General features: G+C 38.7%; 1 protein-coding gene and 1 pseudogene across 1 annotated transcript in view; both read left to right on the forward strand.

The window, feature by feature from the left end:
* TERB2 (telomere repeat binding bouquet formation protein 2) overlaps positions 1–15990 on the forward strand; it is a 31440-nt gene extending 15450 nt beyond the window's left edge. The window contains exons 6-7 of the mRNA XM_058294102.2: positions 2123–2211; positions 15474–15990. Of these exons, the coding sequence (XP_058150085.1) occupies positions 2123–2211; positions 15474–15616 (232 nt within the window). The 3' untranslated portion in view covers positions 15617–15990. The remainder of the gene's footprint in view (positions 1–2122; positions 2212–15473) is intronic.
* LOC105746913 (ras-related C3 botulinum toxin substrate 1 pseudogene) lies at positions 6381–7995 on the forward strand (annotated as a pseudogene).
* Positions 15991–25655: the final 9665 nt, after the last annotated feature.

Genomic DNA, 25655 nt, shown 5'->3' on the forward strand with positions numbered 1-25655 from the left:
GCTTTTTTTTTTCCACTCAATATTTTATCTTGTAGAGCATTCCATATCACTATGTAAAGAGCTTCTTTATTTTTGTACTATATTGTATTCCACGGAATGTATTTAACATAATTTAACTAGTCCCCTATTTTAATGGACTTTTTAGGTAATTTCTGATTTGCTATTAAAACAATGCTGCAGCGAATAATCATGTAATCATGGCATTTTGCATGTGTGTATCTGTAAGGTAATTCCTAGAATCAGCTTGTTTGTGTTTCCCAAAAAAATCCTGTTACTATTTTTATTGTCATTTAAAAAGTTTATAGATTAACGTGGGAGGGAAGTCTGTGACACCAAGTCTTCTTATCCAAGAAAATGGTATTTTTTCCCACTTGTTCAAGTTTTGTATTGTGGCCCTCAAGGAACATTTCCATATTTTCTTCCTGTAGATCATGCACTTCTTTTGTTAAGATTATTCCTAGATATATTTTTTTCAATCTATTATCAATTTTGTCTTGTCTGTTATAAGATCTAATTTATTGTTCAGGTGCATTTTAGAATTATTTTTCTTAAGCTCTAACCTCTCTTTGGGATTTTACCGAGAATTATATTAAACTTAAATTTAAGAAGAGTTGATACCTTTGTAATTTTAAATATTCTTACCCTGGAGAATGCAATTATGTTATAATACACTATTAATTATCTATTGTTACATGTAGTCTAAATGTTGTGAAATTGTTATTTGGCATAGTCAGAAAATAGGATATTCTAGTTGAAAACTGCTTAGCTTCTTAAAAATTATAACATATTAATCAGTGACATCAAGCAAATTCAATTTTAAAAATTCAGAAGTCTCTTCATAATCTTATCATATCTCATGGTTTTTCTAGACCTTATTTATTATTTGTTATGGTAAAGTATGGAAGTATCAGTTAATAGAGTCCCAATTGTTTGAGCACTGAATAACAAAAAATGCTATGATCATTTAAAATAGATTCTACTCTTTTCCCTTTTGGCATATTTAATTTTACATATGTGTATATATATGTGTGTGTGTGTGTATATATATATAACTTAATTAAATGGTATTATTGATGATAGCACAGAAGGGTGAACATAGCACTGAATTACATATTTGAATGTGGATAAAAGGGGAAATTTTAGATTGTAAATATAGTACTAGAATGAAAAAATTTTTAAAAATCCATGAAATATTAGAACTCAGTGAACCCTAAACTAAACCAGGGACTATAGTTAATAGTGCAATTATAAAAATGTGTTTTCATCAATTGTAACAAATGTACCACACTAATTTTAATAATAGGGTGGCATAGGGGACTCTGTGTTTTATGCATGAATTTTTGTAAACTCACAACTTCTCTAATATAAATAAATAAATGGATAAAAGGTATTATTGTAATTTCAGTGATATTGAGAAAAAGACCTGGGTCCCTATATGCTCAATAAATATTTATTTTGAGAAGTGGCCAAGAAAACAAAAAATATCAATATAGGGAAGTGAATGTGGCTCAATTGATAAGAGTGTCCACCTACCATATAAGAGGTCCAGGGTTTGAACGCAGGGCCTCTTGGCCCATGTGGTGAGCTGGCCCTTGGACAGTGCTGCCGCATGCAAGGAGTGCCATGCCACACAGGGGCGCCCCCCCATGTAGGCAAGCCCCATGTGCAAGGAGTGTGTCCCACAAGGAGAGCTGCCCCGTGCAAAAAAGCGCAGCCCGCCCAGGAGTGGCACCACACGCACGGAGAACTGACACAACAAGATGAAGCAACCAAAAGAGACATAGATTCCTGGTGCCATCGAGAATGCAAGCGGACACAAAAGAACCCACAGTGAATGGACACGAGTAGACAACGTGTGTGTGGGGGTGGGGGAGCAGAGAAGAGGAGAGAAGTAAATAAATTAATCTTTTTTAAAAAATCTATATAAGCCCTTGTATTACTTAGAAGCACAGAAGAAGTTCACACCTAACATTTTCACTCAGTAAGAATGAAGTCAGATCAAATAGTTGAATTACATACTAACATAATTAAATTATATATTGCCTGGAATAATTTCTCATTTGTAAACCAAGTCCATAAAAAACAAATATAAATGTAACTTTTACTATGTTTCATATTACAGCACAGAAAAACATTTTATAAGGACTCCAGTTACAGAAAAGCAGATGTATTTCCCTCTCCAGAATTATCCAGTGAACAACATGGTAACAGGTAATTTAAAATAAAATTTAGGGTAAACCCAGTGTTTGAGCTTCCTAGCTGCTAAAACAAATACCAGACAATGGGTTGGCTTAAACAATGGGAATTTATTCTTCCACAAAAGTCCAAAATTGAGGCCTCAGCAAGGCAATGCTTTCTCCCCAAAGACTGGTGTTCTGAGGCTGGGTGCCAGTGATCCTTGGTCCTTGGCTTTTCTGTCATGTGGCAATGCAAATGGCAATGTCTTCTTTTTCCTCCAGGTCCCTTTGACTTTTATCTTCTTGCTTCTTCTATGGTTTTCTCTATGTGGCTTTCTCTATAAGGTCTCCATTAATAGGATTAAGACCCAACCTGATTAAGTTGGCCACACCTTAATTAAAAATAATTTCATTGAAAGGTCTTATTTATAATGGGTTCATACCCACAGGAACGGATTAAGATTAAGAAAATGTTTTTTGGAGTACTTAACTCCAAGCCACCATATCCAAGTAGGGAGAAACAAAGGAATATGGTGTAGAATATAATTGTTGTTATAATTCAAATGCATAGCATGGAGCACCTGCTCTATTATACATTGTAATAGAGGAGACTCATTCACATATTAACTAAATTAACCTGCAGAATCGGCCCAAGGATAGGTTCCATATTTTCTATGTAAAAACAATGGTCTATAAAAAGGGTAAACATGCATCCCTATTTGCTGGAGAGAGTCCTAGTTTATGCCTGTTGCCTTGGCATCTTTTTTTACTCTTAAGTGTCCCAATTTGGAAAATAAATTACATGGACAACTCCAATCCTAGTCTTCTTTGAGAATTTGTGAAACACAGGCTCTATCCCTAGTATGAACACGCTCACACACCCCCACACATGCACACAGACAACACACAAACTTTACATATAATTTAAAGAGGCTCACAGATGTTCAGTAGCCCATTCATGCATCCACAGACTACATGTTTGTGATTCCTACCTTAGTGCCCTACACAAAGAGAGGGCAGCTAACTGAGGCTGACATTTACAAATTGTAATCAAGGGAACATTTACAAATTGTAATCAAGGGAACCAGTTGAAAAGTGCTGAGAGAAGTGGATACTTGGATACTTTGATCTGGGTAGTACCCAGTGGGGTCATTGGTAACAATGTTGAAAATATATATGTTTCTAAACCACCAATCTTTAAAGTATAGATTTTGAAAATACGTACAGGGAAGGGATAACAGGGGGCATAGGGATAACTTTGGGTGGGGCTTCATGGACTTTAGGGGTGCTAGGGATGGGAGGGTGGGTCAGATTGCCCAAGAAATTGGGGAGAAAGTGAGGGGAACATTTGATCATGGGAGATTGTTAGGTATGTGGTTGAAATTGTGGTGTAGAGAAAACTCTTTAGAGAATGTAATATGGAAGGTTGCCTGTTTGGGATGCTTAAGGGGGTGGGGCATCTGACAAGGGCAAGCTTCTGGGGAGTGTGTGAGTGCTCATATTATCATAGTGGATTATATCATTGGGTGGAGACCCATACAATGAGAGTGAAGGTATACCCACATCCTGGGGAGGACTGATGTTCTCAAACAGAGGGAATTGTATCTCTTGAGAGAATCGGTGACTCCCAGTGGGTTGGGGCATCAAGTATGTCAAGCTCTCAACACTTATGCAAGTATCTCTGAATATGGTCCTTCAAGTAATGAAGATTGATTGTCATGGTGGGCCCTGAGGGGAGGGGGAAAGAGGTGTTGAATACATGGAATCAGGGTAACTGTGGGGCAATGGAAATGTTCCACAGGATCATGCCTGATGGATATAGGTCATGTTAAATTACACCAAAAATATATAAAAGTCTATAGGCTAAAATGTAAACCATTATGTAAAACATAAGATAACTAAAAATTTAGAAAATTGTATAGTCTAAAATATAAACCATGATGTAAACCCAAGTGTAACCATGTTTGAAAGCTATCGTTTCAATATCTGTACATTAGCTGCAGCAAATATCATATGAACATGTAAAAAGATCACTGTTGGGGGAGGGACAAAGGGTTTGATTTTGGATATGTGGGAGTACCATATATTGTATATGTGAATTACTGTGACCTAAAACTTATGTCAAGAGAAACTTAATAATCAGGGGAAAAAAAAAAAAAGGAGGTAGACACTGAGGAAGAAATGGAAGAAATTGCCTTGCCACTGTACATACAGGGCAATACCTGTATCAGTGATGAAAGGCAAAATGTCAAAAACAAAGCTTTCATTTTTTCATTTCTTTGATACCCCAATTTATTTTCCCTTTATTTAATTTTTCTAAATTTCTGTGTATTCTCTATCTAACTTTTAAACCCATCACTATATTCCATTTTTCTATTAATGGAACCTGGCAATATTTTGGGTTTCCTTTTTGAAGAAGCTTTGGGCTACAGAGAGGTTCAACTATGGTGGGGGAGGAGCACTTGTGTGGGATGTCATTAGTGGGGGGCACACGGTTGGGCGGGAGTTCTCCAGGGCATGTATACAGGATACATAGAAAGGTTTGGATATTTTCATAGTGGTTTCAATTGGAAATGACAGATGAGAGAGTGCTGAATTCCTGACCAGGGAACTCTATCACATTCCCCAATGGAACGACAACAATCCCCCAAGTGCAATGGCAAAGACCAATAAGGACAGATGGTCCAACGATGAGCCCTTGATACTGATGGCTCTGATTATGAGCCTGTGTGCCTGAAATATGAACTAGGCCTATAGCTGTAGGGTGCCTAAGAGTTACCTCCTGAGAGCCTCCATGTTGCTCAAATATGGCCACACGCTAAGCCAAACTCAGCATGTAGATGCCTTGCCTTCCCCCCAGCAAGGCGCATGACTCCCGGGAATGAGCCTCCCTGGCACTGAGGGATTACTACCAAGCACCAGCTGATGGATGATGCAACAACAAAAAGACCATGAACAAAGAGGTCAACTCAGACCAGTAGAATATCTCAGCCTACATGTAATATCAGGTATTAAAAACTGCATTTTGACCTTTGATAAAAGGGGGACATGGAAAGAACAAATGAGTTTATATGGCTATGAGTCTCCAAAAAAGAGCCAGGAGGTCATCAGGGGATGATACTAATGCATGCCTCAGCAGGGTACCAGAGATAGCCAAGGTAGATGGAAACCCACATGCTGGTTCTCCTGAGGGCTGCAGTGACCCACATGTTCTATGGTCAAGGCAAATGGCTCTGGAGTTCAGGGCCATGTTAGTTGGCCCTACTTTGGAGTTTATGTTCCTGGGTGTGATGGAGTTGGACTCAGGTATAACCTTTCTACATATGCCTCTTCTGTTACTTTTACTGTACCTGTGGTTGGCGTTTAGGTTGGTGTATATCAGGAGACCTGAATCTCTGAACTGTCCATGTGACGGCCAGGCCCTGGGCCTCAGCAGACTTGCAGCTCCTACCCTCTGGTTTCTTGGACTTACCCTGGCCAGCTGACAGGGAGGTGAAGAGGGTCAACTACCACACCAGGGAGCCAAGAGTGCCTACAGTTGCAAGCAGGATAATTGCATCCATCATCCATGTGGAGAATCTAAACCCCCTCTTGGATGTAGAGGGGGACTGGACATAGCCATCCCAGGTCCACAAGATGGAGGAATAGAGTATGGATTAGAGTGGACTTACTGGTGTTCTGCTGGGGAAATAGTGATTAGTAAGGGAAGAAATTGTAGTAGTGATGTGGAGAGGGTGGCCACGGTGGCTGCTGATGGTCTGGAGAGGGAAGAAGAGATATGGTGTGGGGGCATTTTCAGCATTTGGAGTTGCCCTAGGTGGTGCTGCAGGGACGGATGCTGGACGTCGTGTGTACTGTCGTGGCCCACTGGGTGGACTGGGGGAGAGTGTGGACTACAATGTGGACCACTGTCTATGTGCTGCAGTGGTTCTTGAGAATGTATTCTCTGGGTGCAGTGGATGTGCCACAATGATGGAAGAGTTTGCTGATGTGGGAGGGGTGGCGTGGGTAGGGAGGGGGATATATGGGGACCTCATATTTTTTTAATGTAACATTTAAAGAAAATAAAAGAAAAAGAAAAAAATTAAAATTGTAATTTCTCCTTAGGAAAAAAAAAAGATCAATGCACAAAAATCAGTAGCATTGCTATACACCAATAATGAGCACTCTCAGGAGGAAGTCAAGAAACAAATGCCGGGGTGGTGGCCGCCGCTCGGCTTCGGCTGCTAGAGCGCTGAGGGGTAGGCGGCGTGGACAGCGGCCCCGGCACCTCGCGCCCAGAGCCCCCCGCGCCCCGCGCCCGCCGCGCCTCGCCTCAGCGCCCGGTCGCCGCCGCCGCGGCCCAGCGAGCGGCCCAGATGCAGGCCATCAAGTGTGTGGTGGTGGGAGACGGGGCTGTAGGTAAAACTTGCCTACTGATCAGTTATACAACCAATGCATTTCCCGGAGAATATATTCCCACTGTCTTTGACAACTATTCTGCCAATGTTATGGTAGATGGAAAACCAGTGAATCTAGGCTTATGGGATACAGCTGGACAAGAAGACTATGACCGATTACGCCTCCTATCCTATCCGCAAACAGATGTCTTCTTAATTTGTTTCTCCCTCGTGAGTCCTGCTTCATTTGAAAATGTCCGTGCAAAGTGGTATCCTGAGGTGCGACACCATTGTCCCAACACTCCCATCATCCTTGTGGGAACTAAACTTGATCTTAGGGATGACAAAGACACGATCGAGAAACTGAAGGAGAAGAAGCTGACCCCCATCACCTACCCCCAGGGGTTAGCCATGGCGAAGGAGATTGGTGCTGTGAAATAACTGGAATGCTCAGCGCTCACACAGCGGGGCCTCAAGACAGTGTTCGATGAAGCTATCAGAGCAGTTCTCTGCCCACCCCCTGTCAAGAAGAGGAAGAAGAAAATGTCTGCTGCTGTAAATGTCAGAGCCCCTCGTTCCTTACTCTGTCCCACTTGGAACCTTTGTACGCTTTGCTCAGAAACAGTCGAGCCTTCGCACTCGATGCCAAGTTTTTGTTACGGATTAGGTTTTCCATAAAACCCTTTTGAACCAATCAGTAATTTCCAGGTTTTGTTTGTCTAAAGTGTAAGAGTACAAACTTTCACATTCTATTAAAATTTAGCCCTAAATGACAAGCCTTCTTAAAGCCTTATTTTTCAAAAGCCCCTATTCTTGCTAAGATTAAGAGTTGCCAAAATACCCTTTGAACTAAGTTGCATTGTTGTGCTACCGAACACTAAGCACTAAACTGTTTTAAAGACCTTTGTCTTCAAGAAGACTGTAGCTTTTGATGCTAGGAAATGTAGACACTTTCTAACTAGTTTTCAGGTATGGAAAACCTGAAAGCACAGCCTCCTTAATGAAATGTTGCCATTTAATGCATTCAATAATTTATCAGTCCATGTTCATTACATAACATTGTACTGTATAATATAATGGAACGAGTATAACAACTCAACTCTTTGGATCAATCTTATTGATTTTGTAATGAATTTCCTTTTTTTCTTTTTTTCTTTTTTTTAAAGTTAATTAGCTCTTGCTGAGATTTTGAACAGAAACCTGATTCCTGTGTTCCCTCTAATGAAGTGTTCTGCTCTTAGTGGATTGGGGGGTGTACTGGGCTGGGGTGTGTGCAGCACTTGATGTGATCAAAGGATGAAGACAGTATTTTGACAATATGAAGTGGAGATTAATTTAATTTACACTACATTGTACACAATAATTAAACTGAATAAAAGTGTCACGGGTACAATTTTTAAAAGGTTAATTTCTGTCAAATGCAATAGATTATGAAGAAAGCTCGGTATTATCAGTGTTTTTCTTAAGCTTTTCCTTTCTCTTGCACCTGCAATCCCTCCCAAAACTGGGCATTTAATTCCCACGGTTTGCTAACTTGAATTTAGTAAGTGCTTTTCTTATACAACCCTTTCTTAACGAGCAATATGTCTCCTTGTATTATAAAATCTTTCTGATAATCCATTAGAATTTTGTTTTGCAGATTAGTAAAAGTGCATTCCTGTTTTCACATTACTTTATCGAAGCTGATATGTGCTTTCCTTTGTAACTAGGTGTAAAAATCATGTGTTGCAGCTTTACAGTTTATAAAATATTTTAGATATTCTTAAGCTCTGACCCTTCTTAACATCACTGTCTTGCCAGCTGACCTACACTGTACCTTGACTAATACTGACCCTACCCTTTACCTAAACCCCTTCACGGACACATGCTTCCCCTGTCGCTTTTCTTAAGAATGTTCCTTGGGGTCTGTGAGGTTCTGTAAGCTCAGCACTAGTGCTGACAATACTCTGTACATCTTCCACACTGGCAGGAATACAATGTTGGACCCTTAAACCACTAGAACAAAAAATTTTAAATTGACAGTTGCAGAATTGTGAAGTGTTTTTACATTGATCTTTTGCTAATGCAATTAGCAGTATGTTTTGCATGTATGACTTAATAAATCCTTGAATCATAAAAAAAAAAAAAGAAACAAATGCCATTTACAATAGTAAATTAAAAAACCAAATACCTAGGAATAAATTTAACTAAAGATTTAAAAAACTTATACACAGAAAACTATACAACACTGTTCAAAGAAATCAAAGAAGACCTAAATAAATGGAAGAATATTCCCTGTTCATGGATAGGAAGACTAAATATTATTAAGATTTCTCTCCTACCAAACCTGATCTACACATTCAATGCAATCCCAATAAAAATCAATACAGCATTCTTTAATGAACTAGAAAAACTAGCTATGAAATTTATTTGGAAAGGAAAGAGGCCCCAAATAGCCAAGGACATACTGAAAAAAGAAAAATGAAATTGGAGGAATCACACTCCCTGACTTCAAAACATACTACAAAGCTACAGTGAAAACAGCATGGTATTGGTACAAGGATAGACGCACTGACCAATGGGCCCGAACTGAGAGTTCTGATATAGATCCTCTTATATACAGTCATATAATATTTGATAAGGCTAACAAACCTACTCAACTGGAAGAGAATGGCCTCTTCAACAAGTGGTGCCTGGAGAACTGGATATCCATATGTAAAAGAATGAAAGAGGATTACCAACTCACACCTTATACAAAAATAAACTCAGGATGGATCAAAGACCTAAATATAAGAGCCAAGACCATAAAGACTTTGGAAAGCAATGTAGGGAAGTATCTACAGGACCTTGTAATAGGAAATGGCTTCATGAACTTCACACTGAAAGCACGAGCACCAGAAGGACAAATAGATAAATGGGACTTCCTCAGAATTAAAGCCTTCTGCACCTCAAAGGAGTTTGTCAAGAAAGTAAAAAGGGAGCCTACACAGTGGGAGAAAATATTTGGTAACCATATATCTGATAGGAGAATTATATCCTGCATATAAAAAGAACTCCTGTATCTCGAAAATAAAAAGATGAACAACCCATTTTAAAAATGGGAAAAAGATTTGAATAGACACTTCTCCAAAGAAGAAATACAAATGGCTAAAAAGCACTTGAAAAAATGCTCAAATTCACTAGCTATTAGGGAAATGCAAATCAAAACTCCAATGAGATACCATCTTACTCCCATAAGATTGGCAGCTGTGAAAAAAACCCAGAAGACTACAAGTGCTGGAGAGGATGTGGAGGAATGGGAACACTCATCCACTGCTGGTGGGAATGCAGAAGGATCCAGCTGTTCTGGAGGACAGTTTGGTGGTTTCTCAAAAAACTCGCTATAGATATGCCATATGACTCAGCAATTCCACTGCTGGGTATATACTCAGTAGAACTGAAAACAAGGACACAAACTGATATATGCACACCAATGTTCATAGCAGCACTGTTCACTATTGCCAAAAGTTGGAATCAACCCAAATGCCCATCAATAGATGAATGGATAAATAAAATGTGGTATATACATACAATGGAATACTACTCAGCTATAAGGAGGAATATAGTACAAACACTTGTGATAACATGGATGAATCTTGAGAACCTTATGTTGAGTGAAGCAACCCAGGCATTGAAGGACAAATACTACATGACCTCTCTGATATGAAATAAGTAAAACAAGCTGTCTCAGAGAGCTAGAGACTAGATGACAGGCTTAAAGGTATTTGGGGGGTAGAGGAAGGTTGCAAGCTGACACCTACCTGGGTGAAATCTATGATAAACTGGAGGTAAGTATTTGTACAGGGAGGGATACCTTTGGGTGGGGCTTTGAAGGCTTGAGGGGGGCTAGGGATGGGATGATGGGTAAGATGGCCCAAGAAATGGGGGGAGGATGGGGAGAACATTTGAATATAGGAGATTGTCAGGTATGTGGTTGAAAGTATAAGGTTGAGAAAACTTTTTTGAAAATATAATAAGGAAGGTTACCTGTTTAAGATGCTTAAAGGGGAGAATCTGACACAGGGCAGGCTTCTAGGGAGTGTGTGAGTGTTCATTTTGTCATAGTGGATTATATCTTTGGGTAGAGACCCATACAATGAGAGTGAAGGTATACCCACATCCTGGGTAGGACTGATGTTTTCAAACAGGAAATTGTATCTCTTGAGAGAATCGGCGGCTCCCAATGGGTTAGGGCAGTCAAGTATGTCAAGCCCTCAAAATTTTTGCAAGTATCTCTGAATATGGTCCCTCAAGTAATGAAGATTGATTGTCATGGTTGGCCCTGAGGGGAGGGGGAAAGAGGTGTTGAATACATGGAATCAGGGTAACTGTGGGGCAGGATCATGCCATGATGGATATAGGTCATGTTAAATTACACCAAAAATATATAAAAGTCTATAGGCTAAAATGTAAACCATAATGTAAAACATAAGATAACTAAAAATTTAGAAAATTGTATAGTCTAAAATGTAAACCATAATGTAAACCCAAGTGTAACCATGTTTGAAAGCTATTGTCTCAATATCTGTACATCAGTTGCAACAAAGATAATATGAACATGTAAAAAGATCATTGCTGGGAAAGGGACAAACTGTTTGATGCTGGACATTTGGGAGTACCATATATTGTATATACGAATTACTGTGATCTAAAACTTTTGTGAAGACAAACTTAATAATTAGAAAAAAAGAAAAGAAAAAGAAAGGATGTAGACACTGAGGAAGAAATGGAAGAAATTGCCTTACCATTGTATATACAGGGCAACATTTATTGCAGTGATAAAAGGCAAAACATCAAAAACAAAGCTTTTTAATTTTTTAATTTTTTGATACCCCAATTTATTTTTACTTTAATTTTCTAAATTAGTATGTATTCTGTATCTAACCTTTAAACCCATCATTATATTGCATTTTACTATTAATGGAACCTGGCTATATATATTAGGCTTCATTTTCAAAGAAGTTTTGGACCACAGAGAGGTTCAACTATGGCAGGGGAGGAATATTGGTGTGGGGTGTTATTGATGGGGGGCACATGGTTGGGAGGGAGTTCTCCAGGGCATGTATACAGGGTACATAAAAATGTTTGGATATTTTCATAGTGGTTACAGTTAAAAATGACAACTATGGGAGTGCTGAGTTCCTAGCCAGGGGAACTCTATCATATTCCCCAATGGAACAGCAACAATCCCCCAAGTGCAACAGCAAAGACCAACAAGGAAGGATGGTCCAACAATGAGCCCTTGATACTGATAACTACACTTGTGAGCCTGTGCACCTGAAATAAGAACTAGGCCTAGAGCTGCAGGGTGCCTAAGAGTTACCTCCTGAGAGCCTCCATGTTGCTCAAATGTGGCCACTCTCTAAGCCAAACTCAGCATGTAAATGCATTACCCTCCCCCCAGCATGGGACATGACTTCCGGGGATGAGCTTCCCTGGCATTGAGGGATTACTACCAAGTAACAGTTGATGATGTAACTAGAAAATGACCTTGAATAAAAGGGTCAACTCAGACCAGCAGAATATCTCAGCCTACATGTAATATCAGGTCATAAAAATGCTTTTTGACCTTGAATAAAAGGGGGAAATGGAAAGGGCAAATGAGTTTATATGGCTTTGAGTCTCCAAAAAAGAGTCAGGAAGTCATCAGAGGGGTCACCCTTACGCATGCCTCAGCAGGGTCCCAGAGACAGCCAGAGTAGATAAAAGCCCAGGTATTGGTACTTCTGAAGCTACAGAGACCCACAAGTCTATGATCATGGCGGATGGAGTTCAGTGCCATACTTGGAATTTGCGTTTCTGAGTGTGATGGAGTTGGACTGAGATATGATCTTTGTTCACAAGCCTCTCCTATTACTTTTACCGGACCTGTGGTTGGTGCTGGGGTCTGGTGTATACTCATGGGACTTGAATCTCTGGACTGTCCATGTGATAGCCAGGCCCTGAGCCTCAACAGACTTGCAACTCCTACCCTCTGGTTTATTGGATTTACCCCAGCCAGCTAACAGGGAGGTGAAGAAGGTCTACCACCACACTAGGGAGCCAAGGGTGCCTACAGCTGCAAGCAGGAGAATTGCATCTATCATCCAGGTGGAATCTAAGCCCCCTGTCGATATAGAGGTGGAATGAACTTAACCATCCCAAGATCCACAGGATGGAGGAATAGAGTATGGATTAGAATGACCTACTGATACTCTACTATGGAACTATTGTGATTAGTAATGGAAGAAACTGTAGCATTGATGTGGAGAAGGTGGCCATAGTAGTTGCTGAGGGCAGGGAGAGGGAAGAAGAGATATGATGTGGGGGCATTTTCAGGACTTGGAGTTGTCCTGGGTAGTACTGCAGGGACAGTTGCTGGACATTGTATGTCCTCCCATGGCCCATTGGGTGGACTGGGGGAGAGTGTAAACTATAATGTAAACCATTATCCATATGGTGCAGCAGTGCTCAAAAATATATTCACCAAATGCAAAAAAAAAAAAAAAAGAAAGAAAAGATAATAATAAATGTTAAAATCAGGCATGCAATAAAGAAACAACATACTTAGATTTGAGAGTGTAATAATGCTGTTCAATGTTTTATTGCTGAGGAAAGAAATTGACTATTCAAAAAGACTTGACAGTATTCTATAAAGACAAACTAAAAATTGTAAAAATAATTACTAGTCAGAATTTTTAAAGTATAATTTTAATGTGTTGTTGATTTTATTGGTAAACCTAAAGTAAAATATTCTGATTTTTTTTCATTTGCTCAACTGAATAATTATTTTCTTTCTTTTTATTTCTACATTAAATATTTTGATACCACTTTCTTGGAAACAAGCTTCATTTTTTAGAGATAAATAATTTTCTTTAATTGTGATGTGAAATGACAAGTACTTCTCTTTTTCACCACACCATCTGCTTTTACAGCCAGGAATATCTTCTTGTTGGGAAAAATCAGCTTGTGTTAATTAAATATTTAGTGTGTAAGAGTTCTTATTTGAGCTGTGGTATCAAATTTTTGTGACTATAATTTGATTGTCTCAAAAAGGTTGGGTTAAGCTCAATGACTGTTAAATGGAAATACAATTGAGTTTTTTGGCTGTAGTAAATACAAGTTGCCCTAGTACAGAGTTTCTCAATCTTGGAACTATTTATATTTTATATTTATATTTTAGCTTATATAATTCTTTGTTGGGGGTTCAATCCTATGCATTGTGGCATGTTTAGCAGCATCTTTTGGCCTCTATCTACTAGAAACCTATAGCACTCCTCCACTTCTGACATCAGATCACTGATTATCACTCATGATAAGAGGTTCTGATTGGCAGTTACATGTGTGATTAATAAAAGTAAGAAAACAATTCTAAATAGTTGCAAGTATCTTGGAGCCAAGATTTTCAAACCAAAGCGTTCTAATAATTAAAAGCGTACTGATAATTAAAAGTTTGGAAACCTATAATATATCCCTGGATGAGAGCAATCCTTGGTCAAATAGGAGATGCTATATTTATCACAAAAGTCTAAACTGCATTTCGTTCAATTTCAGCCTAAAGTTTTGGCTGTTTGAAAACTACTACAATCACCGATTTGTGACACTATAAATGTTCTAGCCTTCTTTTGCTTACAGGAATACTTTTATTAATGTAGTGGTTACTTTTTATTCCTATCCTCACACATCTTTAGAAACTTCTCACAGTGTATATGTGCATTTAACCTAAACATTAATATTTTTCTACACTAGTTAATTTTATACATAAACCTAGCCATCAGGTAAAGATCATTAACTCATCTGGAATATAGTGGTAGTGCTTCAAGAAATCCTCTGAAGAAAAAGATCATGATTAAAATATCTTTAAAGGTAGTAATCAATTTTACTAGATGTACAGTTAATTAACTGAATTTATTATTAGAAACAAACTATATGCGTAGGTGTCCTATTGATCTTTATAGTAGAGTTGTTCTAAATTCAATCATCTTTGAACGCTATCAGAATTTCTTTCATACAGTATTTATTTTAAATTAGGTTTCAATTTTAGTATAAACCACAAATACATTACACATAAAATATAATCAAATAATAAACAATTGCTATCAAGTTAATATTGCTTAAAGGTATTAAGTCCTTAAGCCAGGGGTTAACCTTTTTTGTTCCATGGACCCCTTTGCCAATCAGGTGAAAACCATGGACCCCTTACTAAGTCCAGACTATGCTATGTATTATTAAATAAGTATATCACACCTGCACCAACACATCCCCACAAGAATAATTTTTTTAAAAATTTCAATTCAAACTCATTAGACCGTTGGTTAAGAACCCCTGCCTTAAGCTCTAGCCAGTCTAGGTACTCCTTTTGATACTCATATTTACTTCAGACTATTAACAATATCAAAATTATTCACACTCTTTGTGAACTAAGCTGTAATATCAATTTTCCCATTTTTTAAATTAAAGAATGTTATCTCAGTGTTAGCAGTTGTGCTGTTAGTAGCTGGTTGGATAGATAACTCTAAATGATTACACGCTAAGCCGGGCACACTTCCCAGTCTTTATGGTTTAGGCTGTTTTGTGTTGGAGCCCCAACCTGGATATTACACTCTAACGGTCAAAGTGTAAATCATGTATCTGTGTTTAAAAAGATGGTTGGGATGGTGGTGTTCCCCTGATAAGAACTGGGTTTTATGGATAATCCATAATATAGAGGAGTTTGGCTGTGATCTCCTTCTTTTCCCTGTCTAAAATACGTTAGTAATGCTTAATAGAAGAAAAAGAAAATTTTTTTCACTGGTATTATTTCTTCTTTTTCCTTCTTTTTTAAAAAAGTCATTCTTTAGAAACTGAATTCTAATAAAACAAAGACACTGAAAAGCAGGTAGTATGATAGACTTACAAACATGTATATTTTATTTTGTAGGTTATATGTCAATTGATGCCATGAAGAAATTCCTTGGGGAGCTACATGACTTCATTCCAGGAAGCTCAGGATATTTGGCATACCATGTTCAAAATGAAATTAACATGTCTACTATAAAAAACAAATTGAAGAGGAAATATTAAGTTAAATTGTCTTTTTATCTGGGAATTTAATTTCTAGAGTATTACCAAAGATGAGCATAATTTAAAATGCTTCCCTTTGGGACTGGGGGATAGGGAAAAGGGGAAGAATGTTTCTTTTTCTCCCTCAAAATATGTCTTTAGGAAATTCACAATAATTTTGGCCTTGTGGTTTTTGTTTTTATTTTTTTCCCAGGAGGTACAAGGTTTTGAACGCAGGCATTCAACCACTGAGCTATACATACTCCACTTGGCTCTGTTTTGAAATTTGGGTTGGACATTCCCCATAACTTGTAACATGTTCACAAATTCTGAGTGCAAAGTTTTTATGGAGTAATTGTCATTGAAATATGCTTCATAAAAAATTTTCTCTCTCGTCTCACTCTTTTTCCTTCTGTCAAATGCTCCTTTGGCTTTAACATTCTACTAATTAGGGAAACGGACTTTGGCCCAGTGGTTAGGGCGTCCGTCTACCACATGGGAGGTCCGCGGTTCAAACCCCGGGCCTCCTTGACCCGTGTGGAGCTGGCCATGCGCAGTGCTGATGCGCGCAAGGAGTGCCTTGCCACGCAAGGGTGTCCCCTGCGTGGGGGAGCCCCACGCGCAAGGAGTGCGCCCGTAAGGAAAGCCGCCGCCCAGTGTGAAAAGAAAGAGCAGCCTGCCCAGGAATGGTGCCGCCCACAGTGAAAAGAAAGAGCAGCCTGCCCAGGAATGGTGCCGCCCACACTTCTCGTGCCGCTGACGACAACAGAAGCGGACAAAGAAACAAGACGCAGCAAATAGACACCAAGAACAGACAACCAGGGGAGGGGGGGAAATTAAATAAATAAATAAATCTTTAAAAAAAAACCCATTCTACTAATTATATATTATTTCTAGATTCAATGCTGAGAATGCTAAATTTTGTGATCCTAGTTACCTTATTTTGATTTAAAAAATTTAGAATGCTATAGTTTAATTCTGAATTACTGTTTCCAACTTGAAAAGTATAACATGATTTTTTTCTCTATTAAATTTGAGAAACAAAACATTCAGACTTCATATGTAGATTATTTCTAATAATAAATGTATCTGAGATGAATTCTCAAGATGCCATAGAAACACAGCACTGAAAAGGGCCTTAGAGAACATCAAGTCCTACACATTTATTATTTTTACTGAGGAAATAAAGGCCTTGAAAGGGACTTTCCAAGGGTGAATAATTGGTGGCTGACCAGGACTGGAACACAATCTTCTTTATTTTCCAGTAGAGTGTTTTACCAGTCTCCCGTACTGTCTTTATATACTGCAGCCTCTCTGTCATGTTTAATAGGACAGCAGATTTGCAAAGGGGACACAGAGACAAGCCAATATACTCAACCTGTCTTTTTTTGTCTATGCTTACATGTACCTGCATGTACATAGTTTGTTGTTTTTATTTTAAAAAGAGATGTTTCATTTATTTCTCCCCTCCCCCCCCCATTGTTTGCATTTGCTGTGTCTGTTTATTTTGTGCTGGTTTTCTTTTCTTTTCTTTTTTTTTAGGAGGCACTAGCAACTGAACCTGGAACCTCTCATATGGGAGGGAGGCGCCTAATTGCTGGAGCCACCTCTGCTCCCTGCTTTGTTGTGTCTCTCATTATGTTTTTCCTCCATTTGTCCTTGTTGCATCATCTTGTTGTGTCAGCCCATCACATCAGCTCACTGTCTTGTTTGCCTTCTTGAGGAGGCACTGGGAACTGAACCTGGAGCTCCCATGTGGTAGATGGGAGCTCAATTGCCTGAGCCACATCTGCTTCTCCATGTGCATAGTTTTTATTTTCACTCAAATGGCAGACCTCATTCACTGTGTCCTGTGTCTTGCTTTTCTCTTTTTCCACATTTCTTTTTCACTTAACAATTTATTTTTTTTTAAGATTTATTTATTTATTTTTCTCCCCCCCCCCCCGCCCAGTTGTCTGTTCTCTGTGTCTATTTGCTGCATATTTTTCTTTGTCTGCTTCTGTTGTTGTCAGTGGCACAGGGATCTGTGTTTCTTTTTGCTGCATCATCTTGTTGTGTCAGCTCTCTGTGTGTGTGGCGCCATTCCTGGGCATGCTGAACTCTCCTTCATGCTGGGTGCACTCCTTGCTTGTGGGGCTCCCCTATGCAGGGACACCCCTGCATGGCCCGGCACTCCTTGCGCACATTAGCACTGCACGTGGGCCAGCTCCACAAGGGTCAAGGAGGCCCAGGGTTTGAACTGCGGACCTCCCATGTGGTAGACGGACGCCCTAACCACCAGGCCAAGTCCGCTTCCCAACAATTTATTTTTAATCTTGTCTTCATCAGGTATGACTGGTATAAAAAGGCTGATAGTGCTGTATGCTTGGGATTCTTAACAGGCGTGAAGGACTTGATCCCTGCTAAACTGAAACTGTCTGACTTGAGGCCAGGGAGTGCAGACCATGTTTACTCAGGCTGTCAGCAGGAAGGGCAAGTCTGGGGCCAACTGGTCAAGGCAATCTGCATAAACCTTCTTCTATACATATATATTTATTTTTTTAATTAGAGAGGTAGTGAGTGGGTTTACAGAACTATCATGTGTAAAATACAGTGTTCCCATTTACCATCCTATTATTAACAGCTTGCATTGGTGTGCTACCTTGGTTACAACTGATGAAAACACATTTTTATAATTGTACTATTTTCTATAGTCCAAGGTTTAACTTAGGTTTACTGTTTGTGTTGTACACTTACATGAATTTTTTAAAAACTATTTATTCTAGTATTATATATACAACCTAACATTTTCTCTTTTCATCACATTCAAATATATAATTCAGTGCTGTGCTACCATCACCACCATCCATTACCAAAACTTTCCCATTGTCCCAAATAGAAACTTTATATTTTAAGCCTTAGCTCTTTATTCCTTACCCCTACTCTATTCCCTGGTAACATATTAACTTGTCTTTTAAATAACCTAAAATAGTATTGAGATGTAATGATTTCAAGAAGGAAACTTTTTTTTTCTCTTTCGTTGGAGAAGTTGTTGGGTTTACAGAACAATCATGTAAAAAATACAGGATTCCTATATACCACCCCACACCTTTCATTGGTATGGAACATTTGTTACAGTTGATGATAGCACATTTTTATAACTATACTATTAATTAAAGTAACTTAAGGTTCCCTTGGCAGTGTACCTCCATGGATTTGTTACAATATATATGCAATCTAACATTTCCTCTGGTAATTATATTCAGATATATATTTCAATTCTGTTAATTGTATTCACAATATTGTACTTCTATCACCACAATCCATTATCAAATCATTTCCATCATTCCAAATAGGAAGGCTGTACATTTTAAGCCTTAACTTTGATTCCCTGTCCCCACCCTGAACCCTGCAACCTATATTCTAGATTCTGACTCTATAAGTTTGCTTATTCTAATTGTTTCAAATGAGTGAGATTATGCAATATTTGTCCTTTTGTGTCTGGCTTATTTCTCTCAACATGATGACTTCAAGATTTATCCATTTTGTCATGTGTATTAGTACTGCAATCCTTTTTACAACTGAATAATATTCCATTGTATGTACATAACATATTTTGTTTATCCATTCATGGACACCTGGGTTGCTTCCAGCTTTTGGCAATTGTGTATAATGCCACTATGTACATCGGTGTGCAAATAACTGTTGAGTCCCTGCTTTCAGAGTACTTTTGGGTATATACCTAGTAGCGAGATTGCTAGATCATACGGTAATTCTATACTTAGTTTCCTGAGGAACTGCCAAACTGTCTTCCACAGTGGCTACACTATTTTACATTGCCACCAGCAATAAATGAATATTCCTATTTCTCCATATCCTCTCCAACACTTACAGTTTTCTGGGTTTATTGTTTGTTTGTTTGTTTTAATGGTGGCCATTCTAGTAGGTGTGAACTGATTTCTCCTTATGATTTTAAAGTGCATTTCCTGAATAGCTAATGATATTGAGCATCATTTCACATGATTTTTAATCATTTTTATTTCATCTTTGGGGAAATATTTATTCAAGTCTTTTGCCCATTTTTAAACTGGGTCATTTATCTTTTTATTGCTGAGTTGTAGGATTTCTTTATATATCATGGATGTTAAACCCTTATTGGATATGTGGTTCCCAAATATTTTCTCCCATTGAGTAGGTTGTCTTTTCACTTTCTTGACAAAAGTCCTTTTTAAAACTTTATTTAGGGAAATGGACTTGGCCCAGTGGTTAGGGCGTCCGTCTACCACATGGGAGGTCCGCGGTTCAAACCCTGGGCCTCCTTGACCCGTGTGGAGCTGGCCCATGCGCAGTGCTGATGCGCGCAAGGAGTGCCATGCCACGGAGGGGTGTCCCCCGCGTAGGGGAGCCCCACGCGCAAGGAGTGCATCCTGTAAGGAGAGCTGCCCAGCGCAAAAGAAAGTGCAGCCTGCCTAAGAATGGCGCCACCCACATGGAGAGCCGATGCAGCAAGATGAGCAACAAAAAGAAACAGTTTCCCATGCCGCTGACAACAACAGAAGTGGACAAAGAAGACAATGCAGCAAATAGACACAGAGAACAGACAACCGGTGTGTGGGGGGGTGGTGGTTAGAAATAAATAAATAAAATAAATAAATCTTTAAAAAAAAAACTTTATTTAAACAGATTTATTGCTACATATTAATAAAGCACACAATTCATCCAAAGTGTACAATCAGTGGTGTTTTGTATAATCACATAGTTGTGCATTCATCACTTCAATTATTATTAAAGCATTTTCATTATTTTGATAATAATAATAAACAGACAAACAAGAAAATTCTTCACCTCTCAATCTCTCTATGCTTCCTCTGCTGTATATAGCTACTACTTCTGGCTCTTCTTGCACAATTATATATTAAGCAGTTTTATTGAGATACATGCACATACCATAAGATCTATCCAAAGTGTACGATCAATGACTTTTGGTATAATCACAATGTTGTGCATTCATCACCACAAACATATTTAGAACAATTCATTACTCCGAAAAGAAAAAATTCACACCCCTTAGCAGTTTTTCCTTAGCCCTGCATAACCACTAATCTAATCCCATCTTTATAAATAGATTTATATTTACATTTCATACAAATGGAATCATACAATATGTAGTACTTTGTGTCAAGTTGCTTTCACTTAGCATGGTTTTTTTTTGGTCTGTTATTAATATCTTGTAATATTAACATACAATTGTTCCGGGGAGCGAGTGCAGCTCAGTGGTTGAGTGCCTGCTTCCCATGTACAAGGCCCTGGGTTCAATCCCCAGTAACTCCTAAAAAAGGAGAACAAGATAAAGCATATAATAGTTCAGCTTCAAAGAAAAGTGGTCTTATAGAAATAATTTTACCCATATTCATATTTCACATGCTATTTTACTATGCTACACAATTCCATGTTACATTTTTTAGCTTTCTTTTTTGAGGTATAGGGGGCCAGAGACTGAACCCAGGACATCATATGTAGGAAGCCAGCACCCAACCACTGAGCTGTAACACCTCCCCCGAGTTGAACCCAGGACCTCCCATATGTGAAGCAGGTCCTTAACCACTTGAGCCACATCTGCTCCCTAGCTTTCCTTTTAATACTATACATGACGTTAGACTTTCCCTTTAAACTACTTTCATGCCCACATAATAGAACTGCTAGTTACAAACATTATGCTGGACTTTCACATTTTCTATTCATTTTCAAAGACTAACACACATCCTTTTCACCAGGTCTGCAAAGTTTAACCCTCAGCTTTCCATTCTCTAACCTCATTCTATTTTCTGGTGACCCATATTCAAGTTAGTAACTCCATGAGATTACACAATATATTTTGTTCATAGTGCAATCATACAATATTTGTCCTTTTGTGTCTGGCTTACCTCACTCAACATAAATGTTCTCCACGTTCATCCATGTGCTTTCCTATGCTTTACAACTTCGTTTCTTCTTAGAGAGGCATAATAATCTGTCATGTGAATTCACTATAGTTTGTTTATACATTCATTGGTTGATGAATACCTGGGTTGTTTCCAAATTTGGTAATCATGAAAAAACCACTATGAACACTGGTGTGCAGATGTCTGTGTCACTGCTCTCAGTTCTTCTGGATAGATACCCAGTAGTGGTATTACTGGGACATGTGGCAAATCTATAATCAACTTATTTAGGAACTGCCAAACAATCCTCCACAGTGGCTGTACCATTTTGCACTCCCCCAACAGTGAATGTATTCTCTCTCCATATCTTCTCCAACACTTCTAGTTCTCTGTCTTTTTAAAAGTGGCCATTCTGATAAGTGTGAAATAGTTTTGATTTGCATTTCCTTAAATGCTAGTGATGCTGAATATTTTTTCATGTATTTTTTTTTTGTCATTTGTATTTCTTCTTTGGACAAATGCCTATTCAAGTCTTTTGCCCATTTTTTAATCTGGTCATTTGTCTTTTTATTGTTGAGTTGTAGCACCTCTTTATATATAATGGATATTAAATCCGTATCAGACATGGGATTTCCAAATATTTTCTCCCCTTGAGTCGGCTACCCTTTCACCCTTTTGACAAAGTCCTGTGAGGTGCACGTGTTTAATTTCGAGGAGGTCCTATTTATCTATTTTTTCTTTTGTTGCTCATGCTTTGGGTGTAAGGTCCAAGAAACCACCTCTTACCACAAGACCTTTAAGATATTTCTATTAGTCTAGCTAGGGGTTTGTCAATTTTATAGATCTTCTCAAAGAACCAGCTTTTTGTTTTGTTGATTTTCTCTATTTGTTTTTGTTTTCAATTTCATTTATTTCAGCTCTAATCTTTATTTTTTTCTCTCCTTCTGCTTGCTTGGGGAATGGTTTGCTATTGTTTTGTTTTTTGTTTTTTTCTAATTTCTCCAGTTGTTCAGCTAGATCTTTGATTTTAGCGCTTTCTTCTTTTTGTTTGTTTTTAAAATTTTAATCAGTTTTATTGACACATATTAATAAAGCATACAATCTATCCAATGTATACAATCAATGGTATTTTGTATAATCACATAGTTGTACATTCATCAATTCAATCACCATTAGAGTATTTTCATTATTCCAATATTAATAGTAATAATAAACAAACAAGTGTACCCCTTAATATTCACCTCTCAATCTCTCTAAGCTTCCCTTGCAATACATAGTTGCTATTTCATTTACATCCCTCTAATTTATTTTGTACATTTATATTGTTCTATTCTTAAGCATTTTTTCAATTTAATTGATACATATTAATAAAGCATAAATCCATCCAAAGAGTACAATCAGTGGTATTTGGTGTAATCACGCATGTTTGTGCATTCATCACCCAATCACTCCCATAGCACTTTCATTATTCCAGTAATAATAATAAACAAAGAACAAACAAACAAAACTCATCACCCTCAATCTCTCTTTGCCTTGGCTGGCATACATAGCTGATATTCTTTTTCCTTTTCTCTAGTATATGTGTATTTATATTTTGTAAAAACAGTCTTATATATGCAATATCACCCCTATCTTTTACTATCTTATACAGTTCCATGTTACAATTTTACCTTTCCTTCCAGTAATATACATAACCTTAGACTTTCTTTTTTTTTTTAATTTTTTTATTTTTTATTGACTTTGTAATAATACTACATTAAAAATATATATGTGAGGTCCCACTCAACCCCATCCCCCCACCCCCCCTCCCCCCCTCCAACAACACTCGTTCCCATCATCACGACACATCCACCGGACCTGGCAAGTACACCTTTGGGCACCTCTGCACCTCATATACACTGGTTCACATCATAGCCCACACTCTCCTCCATTCCATCCAGTGGGCCCTGTGAGGACCCACAATGTCCGGTGATTGCCCCTGAAGCACCATCCAGGGCAGCTCCACGTCCCAAAGACGCCTCCACCTCTCATCTCTTCCTGCCCTTCCCCATACCCTTCGTCCACTATGTCCACTTTTCCCATTCCAATGCCACCTCTTCTATGTGGACATTGGATTGGTTGTGTCCATTGCACCTCTATGTCAAGAGGAGGGTCAGATTCCACCTGGATGCTGGATGCAATCCTCCCATTTTCAGTTGTAATCACTCTAGGCTCCATGGTGTGGTGGTTGTCCTTCTTCAACTCCATCTTAGCTGAGTGTGGTAAGTCCAATAAATCAGATTGTAGGTGCTGGAGTCTGTTGAGGCTCAGGATCTGGCTATCACATTGTCAGTCCAGAGATTCAAATCCCCTAAATATATCTTAAACCCCATCATTAACTGCACCTCCAGCACATTGGCATGAAAGTCTTATGAAGGGAGATCCCATCTGAGTCCAGATTCATCACACATAAACACCATTTCCAAAGAGGGGCCATCCGCCCTGGTAGTTAACCCCATCGGCCATGACCATAACTCCCGTGGGTCTCCTCAGCCCTCAAAGGAACCAATATCTGGGGGTTGTATCTGCTCCATCCGTCTCCCTGACTCTGCTCAGTTGTGCATGAGGGCAAACCCTCTGCCAGCCTCCAGACTCTTTTTTAGAAACTCGTAGCCATATAAACTCATTTCTCCTTTCCATTTCCCCCTTACTTTAGGTCAAACAGCATTTTAAAGTCATGGTATTTTATGTAGACATGGATATTCTGCTGATCCGCATTGAACCTTCCGTATAAGGTCATCTTCCAGTTGCATCATCAGTTGGTAGTTGATAGTGGTCCCTCGTTGCCAGGGAGGCTCATCCCCGGGTGACCTTAGACTTTCTTTTTCCAACTACTGTCATACCCCATACAATAGCACAGCTAGTTACAAATACCCCGATATGCTTTAACCGTTTCTATTCATTTCCAAAGATTTGCAAACAATCTTTTAAACAATTCTGTAGAGATTAATCCCCAGCTTTCCATTCTCTACCCTCCTTCTATTTTATGGTGACCTATATTCTCATTATTAACTCTGTGAGTTTACACAGTATATTTATATATTTACCTCATAATAGCACAATCATATAGTACTTGTCCTTTTGTGTCTGGCTTGTTTCACTCAACATAATATCTTCCATATTGTCATATACATCACGACATCATTTCTTCTTACTGCTGCATAATATTCCATTGTGTGTATACACTACAGTTAGTTTATACATTCATCAGTTGATGGACACCTGGGTTGTCTTTTGGCAACTATCCAGGTGTCCATTGACTGATGCATCCAAAACTGCTGTTTTGGGGTACAATGCTCTATAGATGTCTGTTAGGTCTAGTTCATTTATCATATTATTCAAGCTCTCTGTTTCTTTTTTTTTCTTTTTTTAAGATTTATTTATTTATTCCCCCCTCCCCCCCTGGTTGTCTGTGTCTATTTACTGCATCTTCTTTGTCCACTTCTGTTGTCAGCAGCACCAGAATCTGTGTTTCTTTTTGTTGCGTCATCTTGTTGTGTCAGTTCTCCACGTGTGCGGCGCCATTCCTGGGCAGGCTGCACTTTCTTTTGTGCTGGGCGGCTCTCCGTATGGGGTGCACTCCTTGCGTGTCGGGATCCCCTATGCAGGGGACACCCCTGCGTGGCACGGCACTCCTTGTGCACATCAACACTGCGCATGGGCCAGCTGCACATGGGTCAAGGAGGCCCAGGGTTTGAACCGCGGACCTCCCATGTGGTAGACGGATGCCCTAACCACTGGGCCAGGTCTGCCGCCTCTGTTTCTTTATTTATCCAGACATTCTATCCATTACTGAGAGTGGTGTATTGAAGTCTCCAACTATTATTGTAGAGACATCTCTTTCTTTCTTCAGTTTTGCCTCATGTATCTTGGGGCATTCAGGTTAGGTGCATAAACATTTAATATAGTCATTTCTTCTTGGTGAATTGCCTCTTTTATTAATCTATAATGACCTTCTTCATCCCTTATAACAGTTTTGCATTTAAAATCTATTTTGTCTGATATTACTATCATTACTCCAGCTCTTTTTTGGTTCTATTTGCCTGGAATACCTTTTTCTAACTTTTTGCTTTTAACCTGGTTGTGTACTTATATCTGAGGTGGGTATCTTGTAGACAACA

Source organism: Dasypus novemcinctus, chromosome 3 (genome assembly GCF_030445035.2).
Source record: "Dasypus novemcinctus isolate mDasNov1 chromosome 3, mDasNov1.1.hap2, whole genome shotgun sequence".
NCBI lineage: Eukaryota > Metazoa > Chordata > Mammalia > Cingulata > Dasypodidae > Dasypus > Dasypus novemcinctus.